Source organism: Culex quinquefasciatus, chromosome 1 (genome assembly GCF_015732765.1).
Source record: "Culex quinquefasciatus strain JHB chromosome 1, VPISU_Cqui_1.0_pri_paternal, whole genome shotgun sequence".
Classification (NCBI taxonomy): Eukaryota; Metazoa; Arthropoda; class Insecta; order Diptera; family Culicidae; genus Culex; species Culex quinquefasciatus.
In genome coordinates this window covers 5,438,136-5,454,866 of record NC_051861.1, presented here as the reverse complement: position 1 = coordinate 5,454,866, position 16,731 = coordinate 5,438,136, and the positions used below count along the sequence as shown (strand labels likewise).

Genomic DNA, 16,731 nt, shown 5'->3' with positions numbered 1-16,731 from the left:
TTTGTAAACATGCTCATTTTTGGTCGAAAAAAGAAAATTTTAAGTTTTTGAATATTTTGCATGCTAAACTTGTTATATTTTGAACACAAACGTACAGGTTTAATGTGAAATTGCTGTACATACCTTATAGAAAATTAAAAGTTTGGATGAATAAGAAACATTGTGCTTAAAATTTCTTCAAAATGTTGAAAGGGGGATCAAATTACCCCCAACATTTTGAAAATGCCGGTTTAAAATATTTTTTTGAAACGCTTAGCATGATTCGAAGAGTTTATCTGGTGAAATACCCTTATCAGCCAAACATAGTTGAATGTTTAAGCTTTCAATTCATGCAAAAAGTTCACAGTTTTGTGAAAAATTGACAGAGCTATGTGCGATACAAAAAAAGGGGATCAAGTCTCCCCACTCTCCCCTATAGTTATTTCTTTTGAATGTATCGAACTCCTCTTCAAAATTTTCTACTCAGTTTTTTTACTGTAACTTCTTACAATCTCTTTATTTCTTCGACTTAAAAAATGCTAGATATTGTGTTGCAAAAGTTAAAGCTATTTTTTTAGAGTGTACCTTTTTGCCTTTCTCACCTCAATGAGGCAAGGCTATAAAATCACTCGAAAAATGAACTTCTTAAATACGACGCCTAGATATACCTTCACGTATACTTATCGACTCAGAATCAAATTCTGAACAAATGTCTGCGGGGATGTGTGTGGACATGATTTTTTTCCACATGATTATCTCAGAACTGGCTAAAGGGACCATCCACAAACCACGTGGACACTTTTTTGGAAATCTCAACCCCCTTCGTGGACAATTGTCTATACAAAAAACTTTTTGTTTGGAGCGTAGACAATCGCCATACCCCCAAAGGGTCCACGTGGTTTATGGATGGTCCCTAAACCGGTTTTGGCCGGATCCGCCTTATTCTGTTCGTTTTGGGGTCCACTAAGGCCCTATTAAATTTTATTCTGTTTAGTGAAGTACTTTTAAACTTATGCCAAGAAAAAGTTTTGTTAATAGCTACAAAAAAGGGTGATGTTTGCCTAATCTCAAATGCCGGTTCTTTTTTCATACGCGCGAGAGTCGCGCAGCATGCGTATCGCCCGGTTGCCAATATTGCCAATATATGCTTAAGCAATATTGCTTAAGCAGTGTCTGCGTCTCTTCTGGAAAAAGTCTGTACTAATTATGTTGCTGAATAGAGTTATCTACGTGCGCATGTATTGCGTATACGTACAGGAAAAAGATTGAGGTTAAATTTTGTACCGCCAGCAAAACAAATGGTGCGCTAGTGTGTGTGAGGTCGGGCTTAGATAACTCTATACATCATTTTGTCTCGACAAAGATTAACACGAACTTTTTACTGAAATATACAACTCATGAGACATTGTTTACTAGGACTAGGGGGACAGCATGTAATTCCATCGTGCACCTAATGTTGGCATATCAGCACTTTTATATTCAATTACAGACCCCCCCCCCTCTCCTTTTTTTAGGTGAGTTGGTTAAAAAAGAATCAAAAATTGGTGTTCTGGTAAAAACAAGAATTATAAAAAAAATAATAAAATTAAATTAAAAATAATAATAAAAAAAAATTCTTAAATTAATTTGTAAATACAACATGAATGTGAGGAAGGCACCAACCACCTTAAGGTGGATTAAGTAACGATTTTTCAAGGAAATCCCAAGCTTTTGCCCAAGACACAAATTGATCAGAAATTCTCTTGATATTGATTTTTTAATATTTTAATGGCCTTTCTGTATGGGCAGCTGCCAAAAAAGTTTGCAGACATGTATGGACAAACTAATGATGCAAAAGGTCTTCTATGGTCATTGTAAAAGTACTCACAAAGTTTAATTCAAATAATAAATAATAGTTTGCTAAAGATCAAGTTTCAAGATTAAAATCCATACATTTAACTGAAATGTAAAAATTTTCATGGATTTAAAAAAAAGCATTCAGGGTATTCTTAATTTTAAATAAAACTAATTTCTTCTTACGATTTTTATACTCTCTCAATAATACCAGAATCGATTATTCGAAGTTCGATTATCAGATGGTTTGTATGGAACTTCAGATAATCATTTTTTTTTTGCATTTTTTTAGCTTTTTCATCAAATTTATGTTTTGCGACCCCAACGGCAAATAATGCAACGCATTTGAGTCTTGTACTCTAAATAAATAACACACAAGATTAAAAAAGACCACAATTTCACAAAAAAAAATTAAATAATTTATTGTTACCATACAAACAATCATACAATCAATCATCCGGAATCTGCGAGTCCTCTACGGTCCGCGACGACGGAATGTAAACCTTAAAGGCAAACTTGCTCTTCGGAAACGATCCCGTATTCAGCACGGTACACTCCTGCTCGGTGACCTGAAAGCCCTGGCTCGGGTCCCCAACCACGATCAAATCCGGCAGCGGATAGAGCGACAGTGCCGCATCGAAGTTCCAGTGCACCGGAAGCGCAATCGGATGCAGCGGCGCCAGCGTGCCCTGGCTGATGAGCGTCCGCGCAAAGTGATCCTCGAGTTGACCGCTTTTGGGAAAGTGGATCGTGTTGCGGCACAGCTTCGTGACCAGGTCCATCCGGAAGACGACGATCTGCTGGGTGCAGTACTGGAGCCGGCACGGGTTGGTGGCCAGGGTGATTCGGGGGTAGCGCTTTTTAAGTTCTGTGACGAGGCAGTCTGGCAGGGGTGGTCTGGGTAGGATGTTGGCCGCCGTGGGGTCGTCGCAGGACGGGACGAGGACAATTTCGGTTTGCATTTTGAGGCCTTCGCAGCCGGCGAGGATTTCTCCGAGGGCGGCGAAGCGACCTTTGAGGGAGTACGGATCTTCGGTAATTTTGGAGAACGGGCCCATGAGGACGATCGCGATCGGGGGGAATTCGTTGTAACCTTGCAGGAGCAGCTTGAGCTTGTCCAGGACGACGGGGTTGTCTAGCCAGCAGTCTGAGAGGAAGACGATGCTGTCCTCGCGGTTGGTCTTTTCGAGTTCCGTTAGATTGCGGGACGCTTTCAGCAGGGTTCGCGAACGTCCACCCCAGGTGTTCATCGTTCCGAAGTAGGCCCGACTGCTGGAGGCCAGCTCGGACACGGGAAAGCCCATCTCCTCAACTTTGAGCGTTCCGTCGCGAAACTTGCCACAGGCCAGCACGAAGCAACCTTCGCAGAACAACCCGGACGAGAAGACCGTTTCGCTGAGATCGATCGGAACCACCCCGGTGGGATCTTCCAGGTAGAACTTGCCCTCGGTCAACTGCGTCAACAGCCCCAGAATAACAACCTCGTTCATCTTGGAGGTCGCCAGCAACGTTTCAATCTTGCGTAGCGTCAACCTCTTCACCGAATTGCCCACCATGCCGTCCTTGCTCGCGTTAAACATCTCGTGCCGACTGGTCTTTTGCCACAGCATCATGTACCGATCGCGGATGTACTCGGCCTTCATGTCTGGCCCCGGCAGCAGATCCCGCTTGGGGCCACCACTAACGGGTAGGAACTTGCGCTTTTCCTCGCAGTACCGGAACTTGGGCACGTCGAACGCGTTAATTACGGAAAACACCGACTCGTTGTCCTCGAGGCCGGTGTTGCTCGCCTCCTTGATGGCCAGCTCGATGTGGCGCTTCTCAACCACAGGCAGGTCTAGACCCTGACCCTGTACGTGACCGGTGATGCTGGTCAGCCAGCGTTTGCGCTCTGCGTCCGGCATCGGTGCGATGTACTGGGCCAGGAAGATGCTGGCATCGCTGGAAGAAGCGTTGAATAATGTCAGGAGATCGAGCGTCATAGAGGTTTCGTCTTTCGAAGCCAAACAGTCTACAAGACAAGGCGTGGTTCTCTTCTCTAATAAAAATTTGGTTGTTTTTTTGTTTGAATAGCTTAAGACAAAATGTTAGTTTTCTTTCTAAAAATACTCAGAAAATATTAAATAAAAATTAAATTAACAGAATATCGTAGCCAAATAAAATTACAATTACTAATATTTAAACAATCTTAAAATTGAGAGCAGAAGCAAATATGTACACTTCTAGTTATTCCAAAAAGCAAGATTAGCCTATGTTTAGTCACCTACAATAAGTACAAGTTCTTAGTCTTGTATGTAAGACAATCGTAGTCAATCTAATTAATTTAATATTTTGTTTTATTTTGTACCATAACTTGTTAGTTAAACTATGTACCGAGTTATCGTATCCAATAAAACAACAACTTACAAATTAAATTAATTAGATTGACTACGATTACCTTACATACAACATGACATTGTCTAATGGGTTTTTACTGTAAATTAATTACAGAAAAATGGTTAAAATGACTTATTAGCTTTTTGAATTTGCAATTCTTACCTTCTTATCTGATAACCACTTATGTTGAACCGGGACACAATTTGCGCCTTCATTTTAGGTATTTCGCTCATTTTTCACCAATTATCATCCAAATTTTCAAAACCAAACTCAATCTTCAAACAAACCAAACACTCTTCAAAACAACAAAACGTCAACCGCATTTCGCGCGCACTTTTTCTTCCCTCGCGCCACCCAAAACAGACATCGAACAGGTTCCCTCAACTGCTCGAATCCCCCCCTTGGAGAGCAACCAACTCCACACCTACCCCGCAGAATCAAAACAAATCCCGTTTTCGAGCAGTCACCGCGGATGCGCGCCAAAAACTGCTCGAACCAACGTCAAAACTCTCCCAAACTCGTTTGTTTGTTCTGCGCTGCTGCGCGCAGGTGAAGCTTTGCGCCGGAAGTTTCCTAGCCGTTTTCCGATGGCCAAGCAGGTTCAAAACACGGGAAAGTACATCGCGGAGCGAACCGATGGGTGAGTTGCGGCGGGGGGTTGTGAAGTTTAGTGGAATTAATTGGACGTTCTTCGACAGGGACGACACGAACGAAATCGGCTATCGCCAGTCGAAGGAGAACGATAAAATCGACTTGAAGTATGGGTTCGAGCGGGTTAAGGACACCCAGGAGCGGACCGGCTACCTGGTCAACATGCACTCGGTGAGTTGTCTCGCTCTACGTAGAAAGGAACAGTCCTGATTTGGGGTTTTTCGTTGCAGACCGAAATCCTGAACCAGGACCGGCGGCTGGTGGCCGCGCTCGATCTGTACTTTCTGCAGATGGACGGAACGCGGTACAAGATGACGGTGGTGTTTGCGCCGTACCTGCTGTTGATCACGCGCGAGGGTCACGCCCTGGAGGTGGCAAAGTTTCTGGCGAAAAAGTACTCCGGCCAGCTGCTGCGCTGCGAGCACGTCCAGAAGGAGGATCTGGACCTGCCGAATCATTTGAGCGGGTTGAAGCAGAATCTGCTCAAGCTGACGTTCGCTAACACGGGCCAGATGCAGAAGGTCAGGAAGGATCTGGCGGCGGCGGTGAGGAAGAACAAGGAACGGGACAAGGCCAACACGTACTACATGCAGATGTTGAGCAGTTCGCTGGCGGTGGGTGGCGAGGAGGGGGAAGGTTCGGCGGTGGCCGGTGGTCAGAATCAGGACTTTTACGAGAGCATCATGGACATGCGGGAGCACGACGTTCCGTACCACGTGCGGGTGTCGATCGATTTGAACATCTTCTGCGGGTTGTGGTACACGATGCGGTGTCGAGGGGGTGATGAACCGCCGGTTGTTACGCCGCGGCCGGATATTTTGGACCGGCCGGAGCCGGTCGTGCTGGCGTTCGATATCGAAACCACAAAGTTGCCGCTGAAGTTCCCGGACGCGCAAACCGATCAGATCATGATGATCTCGTACATGATCGATGGTCAGGGGTATTTGATCACGAACCGGGAGATCATCAGCGCCGACGTGGAGGACTTTGAGTACACGCCCAAGCCGGAGTTCGAGGGACAGTTTATAGTGTTCAACGAGCCGAATGAGATGGGCCTGATTCAGCGATTCTTCGATCACATCCTGGACGTGAAGCCGCACATCTTTGTAACCTACAACGGAGACTTTTTCGATTGGCCGTTCGTGGAGACCCGTGCGGCAGTATACGATCTGGACATGAAGCGAGAGATTGGCTTCTCCAAGACGAACGCTCGCGATGGGAATTATCTTTGTCGTCCGGCCATGCACATGGATTGCCTGTGCTGGGTCAAACGTGACTCGTATCTCCCGGTGGGATCGCAAGGTTTGAAAGCCGTCGCCAAGAGCAAACTCCGGTACGACCCGGTCGAACTCGAACCCGAGGACATGTGTCGAATGGCCGTTGAGCAGCCCCAAGTCCTGTCCAATTACTCCGTCTCGGACGCCGTTGCCACCTACTATCTCTACATGAAGTACGTCCACCCGTTCATTTTCGCCTTAGCCACCATCATCCCGATGGAACCGGACGAAATCCTGCGCAAAGGTTCCGGAACCCTCTGCGAATCACTCCTCATGAAGGAGGCCTTCCACGTCAACATCGTCTACCCGAACAAACAAGTCTCCGAGCTGAACAAACTAACCCCCGACGGCCACGTCCTGGACATGGAAACGTACGTCGGAGGTCACGTCGAAGCGCTGGAATCCGGAGTCTTCCGCGCGGACATTGCCACCCGCTTCCGCCTTGATCAAGGCATGCTCAAGCAACTCCAAGGCAACGTCGCCAAAGTCCTCGAACACGCCATCGTCACCGAAGAGGGCGTCCCCCTCGATCAGGTCACCAACCTGGAAGAAGTCACCGAACAAATCAAGGCCGCTCTCCAGCAACTCCACGACACCCCGACCCGCATCGAACAGCCCGTCATCTACCATCTGGACGTCGGCGCCATGTACCCCAACATCATCCTCACGAACCGCCTCCAACCCTCGTCCATGATCTCCGAAACCGACTGCGCCGCGTGCGACTTCAACAAGCCGGACGCCCGCTGCAAACGCGACATGGAGTGGATGTGGCGCGGAGAAATGCTCCCGGCGACCCGCAACGAGTTCCAGCGCATCCAACAACAACTCGAAACGGAAAAGTTCCCCCCACTCTTCCCCGGCGGACCGCCCCGCGCCTTCCACGAACTCTCCAAAGAGGACCAGGCCAACTACGAGAAGAAACGCCTCAGCGATTACTGCCGCAAGGCGTACAAAAAGACCAAAATCACCAAGCTGGAAACGCGCACCTCCACCATCTGCCAAAAGGAGAACAGCTTCTACGTGGACACGGTGCGGGCGTTCCGCGACCGTCGCTACGAGTACAAAGCGCTGACGAAGGTCGCCAAGGCGTCCGTTTCGGCGGCGCTCAAGAGTGGCGATGCCGGGGAGATCAAGGCCGCGAAAGGGCGCGAGGTGCTGTACGATTCGCTGCAGCTGGCGCACAAGTGTATTCTGAACTCGTTCTACGGGTACGTGATGCGGAAGGGTGCCCGCTGGCACAGCATGTCGATGGCGGGGATAGTGTGCTTGACGGGGGCGAACATCATTACGAAGGCGAGGGAGATTATCGAGCGCGTTGGGCGGCCGCTGGAGCTGGACACGGATGGTGAGTTGAGCGCGGTTTGCGGTTTGTTGTCACTTGTCGTGAGTTTTATACAATACAACAACAATGATGAAGTTGAAGCGTTTGGTACGGTATGTCCACGCGTCCCATCTCCATTGTAGATTCTGTGAAATGTGGTCCATTCGCAGAATACTCTCTGCGGTAAACACAAGGCAGTGGGGCTTGTCGCTTGGATTTTTGTTAAGCATTTTTGGGTGTTCTCAATTTTAAAATTCTTAAAGATCAAAACAATTTCTGAAAAACTGGAGGCATAACAAAAAATAAAAAATAAATATTTTTTTAATTTTATTTTAGAAAAAAAAACCCAAAACAATGCATTGTTTTAAGTTATGAATTTAAAATTAATTTAAAAATTCTTAAACAAAAATCATCCCGTAACATTTAAATTTTTGACATTTTGACATAAATTTTGGAATTTTTGTTTTAATTTGAATATTATAATTCTCAAAATTAAATAGATTTTCGTTTTTTTTATTATTAGTTTTTTTTTGTGGTTTAAACTTGACAGAAAATTTGCAATTATTTCTATTGAAGTTGTTTTAGAATTAATTTCTTTTATGTTTTTTTTAAATTTAATTAAAATTTAAAAAATATTTTCATTTTTTAACTTATTTTTTGTAACATTTTGTCATTTTTTTAAATTTATGTTACATTTTTTATATTTTTTTATCTTTGAAATATGTAACTATTTTTAAGTTGCAAACATTTCATTTTTTATATAATTAGGTCGTTGCAATATTTTTTTAAAAGTTTATGTCGCCACACACAGTGACACACGTGAGAAACCCTCAAACGCTTAAAGAATATCGCCAAAATCAACTTTTCTCTTTCGCTTACTTTTTCACGGCGCTTTCGATGCAAAACTGCCCCCAGCTTTCGGTAACATGTTCTTTTGCACATTAGTTAGTCACTCACTTGAAAAATAATCTCGAAACATGTAAGTAATTAGCAAGCGCCATCAAAAAACAAGCGCGCAAAGTCTTTTGACGTTTGACTTTTGACTACCCATTCTAATCGAAGGCTGAAGAAAACCGAGCGATAAGCGAAGGCAAATAGAAAACAAAGGGTGGCCACCCAACACGCCAGCAGCGAATTCCCGGGGAATTTAAATTTATTGAAAATTGTTTTGATCTTGGCTCTGCTGCAACTAAGTTGTTTAGAACAGCGACTGAAAGGCAAAAACAAGTATGAAGATCAATTAACAGCTTAACCGCATGTAAAAACTGCAAGAAAATTTTATTTTTTTTTCTTATTTTATAAGCTCCAATAGTAAATAAATAAATCAAAAAATAATGTCATTTATTTTTTTTATCAGGGTAATGACAGCGAGTAGTGGAACAGCCTCTAATTCCGTGTTGGCAGGTCAGCACTTTGACGTTCAATTACAACTCATTGAAGGCGATTTCAACTGAAATGGAGTGATAAATAGCTCAATAAGAAGTGAGCAAGCATGTTACTTTTAAAAGTTTTGCAAAACTAGTGTTTAAATAGAAAAAATAGCAAATTGGATGGAGATAGGTGCGAGTGCTTAACCTGCGAAACCTACGAGAATTTCCCCTAAAATGAATCCATACTCCACAATCATACAAATTATTTTCTTGCCTCTGTGACCAGTAAAAGAGAGCGTGGTTTGATACAATAAGTTGAAAAAAAAAAACACATACAGAAATTTTGTTTTTCATGACAAATAACATTTCTAAAAAAAGTCATATGATTTCAGTTCTTGGACAAAATGGCAAATCAAAAATCAAACTTCTCTTGTTTGTTTTACTTCAAACAACTCAATGTTTTCAAATATTTGGAATTAACATCATGTCACAATCAGTCTTACATGTTTTGATATTTAACCTTCTTACACCCATTGTTACACCAATGCTATATTTTTCTTTTACTACATATTGTAATTTCTTGTATACCAGGTATTTAACGAATTGAAATAATTCTTCTTGCACAAAACTATTTTAAAAATGTTAAGATACCAATTTGATTTTCAACTCATTAGATCATGGTAAACAAAAACGTCAAAATTCTCAATTTAATATATTTTTTATGAAATAACTCCAAATATTCTTGAAAAAGCTTACTTAATTTTCCCGTAGCTTCAAGAATTAATATTATCCGATATCAAAGTGTCTGATAATCTGATTAATTGTACATGAGCTATAAAATAAATTTAATTGAACAAAATCATCTTCATTTATTTTTCTCTGAGCATTTAAAAAAATGGTCCCAAAAAGTATAGGAACTGTGTACTTTTGCTTAAATTTCGGAAATTCCCGGGAATATTACAATTTTTCCGGGAAACGGGAAATATTTTTTTTCGGGAAATCCCGGGAATTCCCGGGAATTTTTTTTCCCGGGACGGGAAATTGGACGCTCTAGGAGTGAGCCAGTGATGCCAGGAAATTTTCTTTATGAATGCGTTTTTTGTGAGTGTTCGCTTAAAATTTCTTCAATTTTGACAGCACTAAGCAGACCCAAAAGAGCGCTGGAAGTAAAAAAAAACTAAGCTGAAAATAGGAAAATGGGCGTGGCCCAATGCATTCGTTTGATTAGAATACATTTTGGAAATATTTTTTTCAAATGCTTGTTAAACGAAAAGAATAACTTTTAGTAAAAGTGAAAATAAACAGAAATGTCCACAAAAAGTCGCTCTACTCGTTGGTGTACTTGGTTTCAGTCCATTTCAAGGAACACTCCAGATTATCCAGCATCATTCAAACACGACCGCTTATTAGGCTTAAAATGGGTTTATTTCCCCTACCTCGATATTTTGAAAACTAATGATTGGAAAGCAACTGGGCGCGTGTAAAATACATTTTAAAACACTTTTTTTCATAAAAATGTTGAATCCTAAGCTTGTAATAATTTTTTTGCTCCCTCCTTGACTGCCGAGTGACATAAACTAACTTCGATCGAGTCTGATGAACAAACCAAAAAGCTCAATTCTAATTCTCATTCCCAGGTATCTGGTGCATCCTGCCAGCCTCCTTCCCGCAAGAGTTCACCGTCCTCACACAGCACCCGAAAAAGGGCAAGCTGAACGTGTCGTATCCGAACGCCGTCCTAAACACCATGGTCAAGGACCACTTTACCAACGAACAGTACCACGTGCTCGAGAAACCCTACAAGGACGGTTCCCCCGCGGAGTACTCCATCCAACCGGAGAACTCGATCTTCTTCGAGGTGGACGGCCCCTACCTGGCGATGGTCCTGCCGGCGGCCAAGGAGGAAGGCAAAAAGCTGAAGAAACGCTACGCCGTGTTCAACTTTGACGGCTCACTGGCCGAGTTGAAGGGATTCGAGGTGAAGCGCCGCGGAGAGCTGCAGCTGATCAAGATCTTCCAGAGTTCGGTGTTCGAGGCGTTCCTGCAGGGGTCGACGCTGGAGCAGTGTTACGCCTCGGTGGCGAAGATCGCCGACTACTGGCTGGACGTGCTGTACAGCAAGGGCCACAACATGCCGGACAGCGAGCTGTTTGAGCTGATCAGCGAGAACCGGTCGATGTCGCGCAAGTTGGAGGATTACGGCGCGCAAAAGTCGACGTCGATCTCGACGGCGAAACGACTGGCGGAGTTTTTGGGTGATCAGATGGTGAAGGATGCGGGGTTGGCTTGTAAGTTTATAATTTCGAGGAAGCCGGACGGGGCCCCGGTTACCGAGCGGGCAATTCCGTTGGCGATCTTCCAGTCGGAACCGAGCGTGAGGCGGCATTATCTGCGTCGGTGGCTCAAGGACAATACGATGGGCGACGCGGACATTCGGGACGTGCTCGATTGGCAGTACTACATCGAGCGGTTGGGAGGAACCATCCAGAAGATCATCACGATTCCGGCGGCGCTGCAGGGATTGAACAATCCAGTGCCGCGCGTTCAACACCCGGATTGGCTGCACAAAAAGATGCTCGAGAAGAACGACACGCTGAAGCAGCGCCGCATCAGCGAGATGTTTGTGGCCAAGGAGAAACCCGCGATGGCGGACATTGAAGATCTCGGACGGGGTCCACGCTCGCCGAGTGTGGGACTGCCGATCGTCAACTCGAAGCGTCGCAGGGTTCCTTCGAGCGAAGAGCCACAACCCAGCCAGGAGGCAGCGGCCAAAACTTGGAAGGAGGCTCTTGGGGCGCCACCTCCACCCGGAACGACTCGCGCCGAACTGCAGGAGTGGCTCAGGTTCCACAAGAAGAAGTGGAAGTGGCTGTTGGCGCAGCGCAGCAAACACCGCGATCCGAGCTCGAAACGATCCCGCAGGGATGATGAGGAATCGCAGCTGGCATCTTCGTCCGGCACGATGCGGCCGGTGGCCACGCTCGGCGGTTTTTTGAGGAAGACCCAGCGATCGCTGATCGAGCAACCCTGGCAGGTGATTCAGGTCATCGCGACCGACGAAATGGGCCACTTTACGATTTGGGCGATGGTCGGCGAGGAGTTGCACAAGATTAGGTTGCTCATTCCGAGGATCTTTTATGTGAACCAACGTACGCCGGCACCGCCGGAGGAAGGGTCAATGTGGAAGAAAGTGCACCGGATTCTGCCGAGGGCACGACCGGTGTGTCACTTGTATCAGTACGTGGTTCCCGAGCAGGTCTTTCGGGATAATCGACTGGGGATGTTGGCTGACTTGGCCACGCCGGACATCGAGGGCATTTACGAGACTCAGATGACGCTCGAGTTTCGGGCCATCATGGAGTTGGGTTGTTACTGTGCCGTGCAGCGTTCGGAGGCGCGCGCTTTGGCCTCGCTGTCCACCAAGGATCTGGACTCGTTCAACATCCAGCAGCTGGAGATTCGCAGCTTTGAGGACCGCAATATCTGCGGGATGGAGGGAATCTGAGGAAGATCTTCCTGTATCAGCACAGCGTTCCTTCGAGGGAGAGACGTGAGATGATTGGGGACTGTTGTCGGCCTACAAGGACGAAGCGTGGTCCAACGATTCTTTGCGTCCAAACGGCACTTGGGCTGCAGAAGTTGAACCAGCTGATTCCGGTTTGTTTGGAGTTTCCGGAAACGCAGATTCATATCGCGGACGACGCTTCGTTGCTGTCTGGGCTGGAGTGGCAGCGGCATGGCGCTCGGTCCATGGTTCGGCACTTCCTGAACCTGAACCACGTGGTCGAAATGATGCTGGACCAGTGCCGGTACTTCCAGCTTCCGATTGGGAACATGCCCGCCGATACGGTCCTCTTCGGAGCTGACCTGTTCTACGCGCGACACCTGCTAAAGAGCAACTTTATCTTGTGGTGGTCACCGAGCTCCCGGCCGGATCTGGGAGGTCGCGAAGCGGACGACAGTCGGCTGCTGGCCGAGTTCGAGGACAACATCTCGGTCGTGCAGAATCGCTCGGGCTTCTACGGCACGGTCTGCGTCGAGTTGAGCATTGAAAGTTTAGCAGTGTCGGCGCTGCTGCAAGCAGGCAAAGTTCAGGAGATGGAGGGCGCTTCCTCGGCGATCACCTTTGACGTAATTCCCCAGGCGTCGCTGGACGACATGATCAGCAACCAGGGCGGCGTTCAGACGCTTCCAAGTTACGACGAGACGGCGCTCTGCTCGCAGGCGTTCCGCGTGATGCGATCCATGGTGAACGGGTGGCTCCGCGAGGTCTCCATCAACCGGAACATCTTCTCCGACTTCCAGATCATTCACTTTTACCGCTGGGTCCGTTCGTCCAAAGCTCTGCTGTACGATCCGGCGCTGCGACGTGCGCTGAACACGCTGATGCGAAAGCTCTTCCTCCAGATCATCGCCGAGTTCCAGCGACTCAAAGCGGAGATCATCTACGCAGACTTCAACCGAATCGTGATCAACACGGGAAAGAAGGCCGTGATGGACGCCATCGCGTACACGGACTACGTCGTGCAGAGCATCCGCAACAAGGAACTGTTCCATAGCGTATCGCTATCCTACCAGCAGTCCTGGGAGTTTCTGCTTTGGATCGACTCGTCGAACTTTGGCGGAATCCGCGGCAATCCGCAAACGGGCAACGACGAGGATGTGCCGCAGGCGGACGAACCCGAGGAACTTTCGCTCGAAATGAGCTGGAACATTGCGGAGCAGCTGCCGGAGGAGGGCAACTGTCGCGTTTACTTTGAGCAGTTCCTGATCAAATATCTGGAGTCGCTCGCGGACGGCGTGGCGGCCCAGAAAACGATCAAGAAGCTGTCGCACGTGGCGTACGATATGGTGCAAAAGATGCACAAAAACTACGGCCGCGGCAAGGAGGGCCCGGCGCTCGAGTTCATCAAGGCCCTTTGCAAGGTCCTCGCGGTCAACAAGGAAATCGATGAAGAGGTAGCTTCTTGATAGTTTGTAAATTACTGAGAGCATCATAATGTAGCGTTTCTTGTCCTAATTTCAGCTGACAACCCTGCGCCGCAACATGCTCCTTCTCGTTGGCATCGGTGACTTTAGCGACAAGGCCGTCTGGAAGGACCCGCTGCGTTCGTACGTGCTGGCCGAGGTCATCTGCAAGGCGTGCAACCACTGCCGCGATCTGGACCTGTGCAAGGACAACCACCGGGCGCTCAAGGACGGGTTGCCGGTTTGGCTGTGCGCTCAGTGCAACGTCGACTACGACAACGTGGACATCGAGATGCGCCTGCTGGATGTGGTCCAGCGGAAGATGATGTCGTACACGCTGCAGGACCTGCGCTGCAACCGGTGTCGCCAGATCAAGCGGGAAAACATTGCGCAGTTTTGTCCGTGCGCCGGTGCTTTTGAAAATCTGATTTCGGCCGGCGAGCTACGTCGGCTGCTCGGCACGTTCCTGACGGTGGCCGACGACCACCGGATGCCGCTGCTCAAGGAGACGATCGAGCACGTGCTGAAGACCAATTAAACATTAACTCTTTTAGAAATAAAATAAACTTTACTCACCTTTCTGTTAAACAAAAAGTCAAAAAAGGGACATTTCTTTCAATCGAAATATCCCAACAGATCCAATCTTCAATTAACCACCTAAACGCTGTTTTGTTTCTTTTATTCCTCACGAAAAAGCATCTCATCCAACCGAAGCCGGAAGCTAATTAGCTTAGCTGCTGCTCGAGTTGATCGGTCCCAGCTTGGGCTCCTCAAACTTGAAGGACGGGAAGGCGGTCATGTCGGCACCGCCGTCGCCGCCGTACGTCTTGGCCAGCTTCTCCAGCTCCTGCTTGAGCTCGCGCTCGATCTCCGGCGAGGCGTCGACCAGCTTGCCGCCACTATGGAGAGGAAAAGAAGAAAAGAACGATACTTGTAAAACATGCTCAATTTTAGGTACTCGAAGCAGATTTTCAGGAGTTTCAACGGTATCCCACGATTCTCGGTGGAACTGAAATACCGGGGATCTTCCGGAATTATATGACAACCAAAATAATTAGAAAAACACCAAAAATGCTGGTAAGAATCTCCTTGGTCCGAGCAAGTCTTGCAGTACTTCAATTTGGCGCTGAACTCGACAACGACTCTCCACAAATCTTCCGAGCTGTAAATTACTTCTTCGCCTTGCGCTTTGGGGTTTGCATCGACGCAAGGGTTTCTTCCTGCATCTGCTGCGGATTGAGACATTCTAACCTTCGGCTATTCCGAGGCCGTGCCCGGCGACGGAAGGTAATCCACCGGCGTGAGCGCAGATACAAATTGTCCTTCATGTGGGGACCCCGACAGCTATTGCCTTGAGGTGGCGGTTCCTGTTGTCATGGATCAGATGCAAGCAGTCCCCACACTGGGTCACGTTCGGCCGATTGTTCCGGCAGGCCTCGCTCCGGATGTGAAATGCTTTCAAGCGCTTGATTGCACTCAGCTGCTTTAGGTTGGTGTCTCCCTTGGGATGCGTAACGATGTTAGGCGTTTCCCCCGAGGAGGCGACCTCTCCCTTTCGCTTTATGGCGTGCCCCTCCAGAAACTACGGGTACTTACGCGCTCTTGCTCTTGGTGGCGTAGTCGCGCAGCTTGTTGACGAACAGCTGCTGGATCGGGTCGGTCGCCTTGGACATGACGACGGCGGTCACACCGTAGTTGCGGCGCGCCTGAGCACCCATCATCCGGACGGCCTGCTGGATCTGGTTGGTCAGCATCTGGAACCGAATAAGACCGGATTATTAACCTCCAAAACGTTATGTAATCCCGGGGGCCGACATTTTCCGCGGATTGGCCGTGCAATGCCACTCCGGCATGGAGATTGGTTTTGCCAATCGGCACCGGAAGTGTCGAGTATGAGTAAAAACATCAAATTAAACGCACCTTGATTGGAGGCTTTGGGTGGAAAATCGGTGAAAATCCGCAACAAGAATCACTTTCGATCCGCTGAGCTAAGAAAAATGTTGCAGTTTTAAAGCAGACGTCAAGCTGACAGTAGATGTACAGGGTGGTTCGAACGCGGTTGTTTTTTGACGTTTGGAGAGCTCAACAACGGCAACGAGAGCGCTACAAATTCTAACCGGCAAAAGCGGTTTTGAATTGCACGTTAAAATTATGAAATCATTACAGGCTTATTGAAAACCACTCACTTTTGCACATCGTTACACAAATTTGACGTTTGGTTCAGCATTAGTTCTTGGGGTAGTAAAATGTCAACTGTTTGTAAAAACTGTTTGAATTATTAAATTCTTGAATTCTTAAATTCTTAAATTCTCAAATTCTTAAAATCTTAAATTCTTAAATTCTTAAATTCTTAAATTCTTAATTTCTTAAATTCTTAAATTCTTAAATTCTTAAATTCTTAAATTCTTAAATTCTTAAATTCTTAAATTCTTAAATTCTTAAATTCTTAAATTCTTAAATTCTTAAATTCTTAAATTCTTAAATTCTTAAATTCTTAAATTCTTAAATTCTTAAATTCTTAAATTCTTAAATTCTTAAATTCTTAAATTCTTAAATTCTTAAATTCTTAAATTCTTAAATTCTTAAATTCTTAAATTCTTAAATTCTTAAATTCTTTAATTCTTTAATTCTTTAATTCTTTAATTCTTTAATTCTTTAATTCTTTAATTCTTAAATTCTTAAATTCTTAAATTCTTAAATTCTTAAATTCTTAAATTCTTAAATTCTTAAATTCTTAAATTCTTAAATTCTTAAATTCTTAAATTCTTAAATTCTTAAATTCTTAAATTCTTAAATTCTTAAATTCTTAAATTCTTAAATTCTTAAATTCTTAAATTCTTAAATTCTTAAGTTCTTAAATTCTTAAATTCTTAAATTCTTAAATTCTTAAATTCTTAAATTCTTAAATTCTTAAATTCTTAAATTCTTAAATTCTTAAATTCTTAAATTCTTAAAT

The 16,731-nt window shown here is 45.7% G+C and overlaps 3 protein-coding genes across 3 annotated transcripts; 1 reads left to right on the top strand and 2 right to left on the bottom strand.

Annotated features, from left to right (window-relative positions):
• Nucleotides 1-2,208: 2,208 nt before the first annotated feature.
• Nucleotides 2,209-4,480, bottom strand: LOC6040907 (DNA polymerase epsilon subunit 2). The gene is made up of 2 exons (XM_038249370.1): nucleotides 4,351-4,480; nucleotides 2,209-3,753 (listed from the first exon to the last, which is right to left on the bottom strand). Exons 1-2 carry the CDS (start codon nucleotides 4,419-4,421, stop codon nucleotides 2,262-2,264), a joined length of 1,563 nt encoding a protein of 520 aa, XP_038105298.1. The 5' UTR covers nucleotides 4,422-4,480; the 3' UTR covers nucleotides 2,209-2,261.
• A 200-nt stretch (nucleotides 4,481-4,680) lies between these two features.
• On the top strand, nucleotides 4,681-14,369 carry LOC6040906 (DNA polymerase epsilon catalytic subunit 1). The gene is given in 6 exon segments (XM_001850182.2): nucleotides 4,681-4,828; nucleotides 4,887-5,010; nucleotides 5,070-7,461; nucleotides 10,445-12,280; nucleotides 12,283-13,766; nucleotides 13,834-14,369. Coding segments are annotated over 6 exon segments (6,369 nt in total). The 5' UTR covers nucleotides 4,681-4,775; the 3' UTR covers nucleotides 14,314-14,369.
• A 50-nt stretch (nucleotides 14,370-14,419) lies between these two features.
• Nucleotides 14,420-15,835, bottom strand: LOC6040905 (ATP synthase-coupling factor 6, mitochondrial). Its single transcript, XM_001850181.2, has 3 exons — nucleotides 15,696-15,835; nucleotides 15,372-15,529; nucleotides 14,420-14,674 (listed from the first exon to the last, which is right to left on the bottom strand). Exons 2-3 carry the CDS (start codon nucleotides 15,527-15,529, stop codon nucleotides 14,506-14,508), a joined length of 327 nt encoding a protein of 108 aa, XP_001850233.2. The 5' UTR covers nucleotides 15,696-15,835; the 3' UTR covers nucleotides 14,420-14,505.
• Nucleotides 15,836-16,731: the final 896 nt, after the last annotated feature.

Excerpts from the sequence above, each read along its gene's own strand:
- LOC6040907 (XM_038249370.1), bottom strand. The coding sequence starts at position 4,421 with ATGAGCGAAATACCTAAAATGAAGGCGCAAATTGTGTCCCGGTTCAAC. Across the intron at positions 3,754-4,350 it reads AGTGGTTATCAGATAAGAAG|CGATGCCAGCATCTTCCTGG; the intron begins GTAAGAATTGCA and ends CGCTTCTTCCAG.
- LOC6040905 (XM_001850181.2), bottom strand. The coding sequence starts at position 15,529 with ATGCTGACCAACCAGATCCAGCAGGCCGTCCGGATGATGGGTGCTCAG. Across the intron at positions 14,675-15,371 it reads GCCACCAAGAGCAAGAGCGC|TGGCGGCAAGCTGGTCGACG; the intron begins GTAAGTACCCGT and ends TCCTCTCCATAG.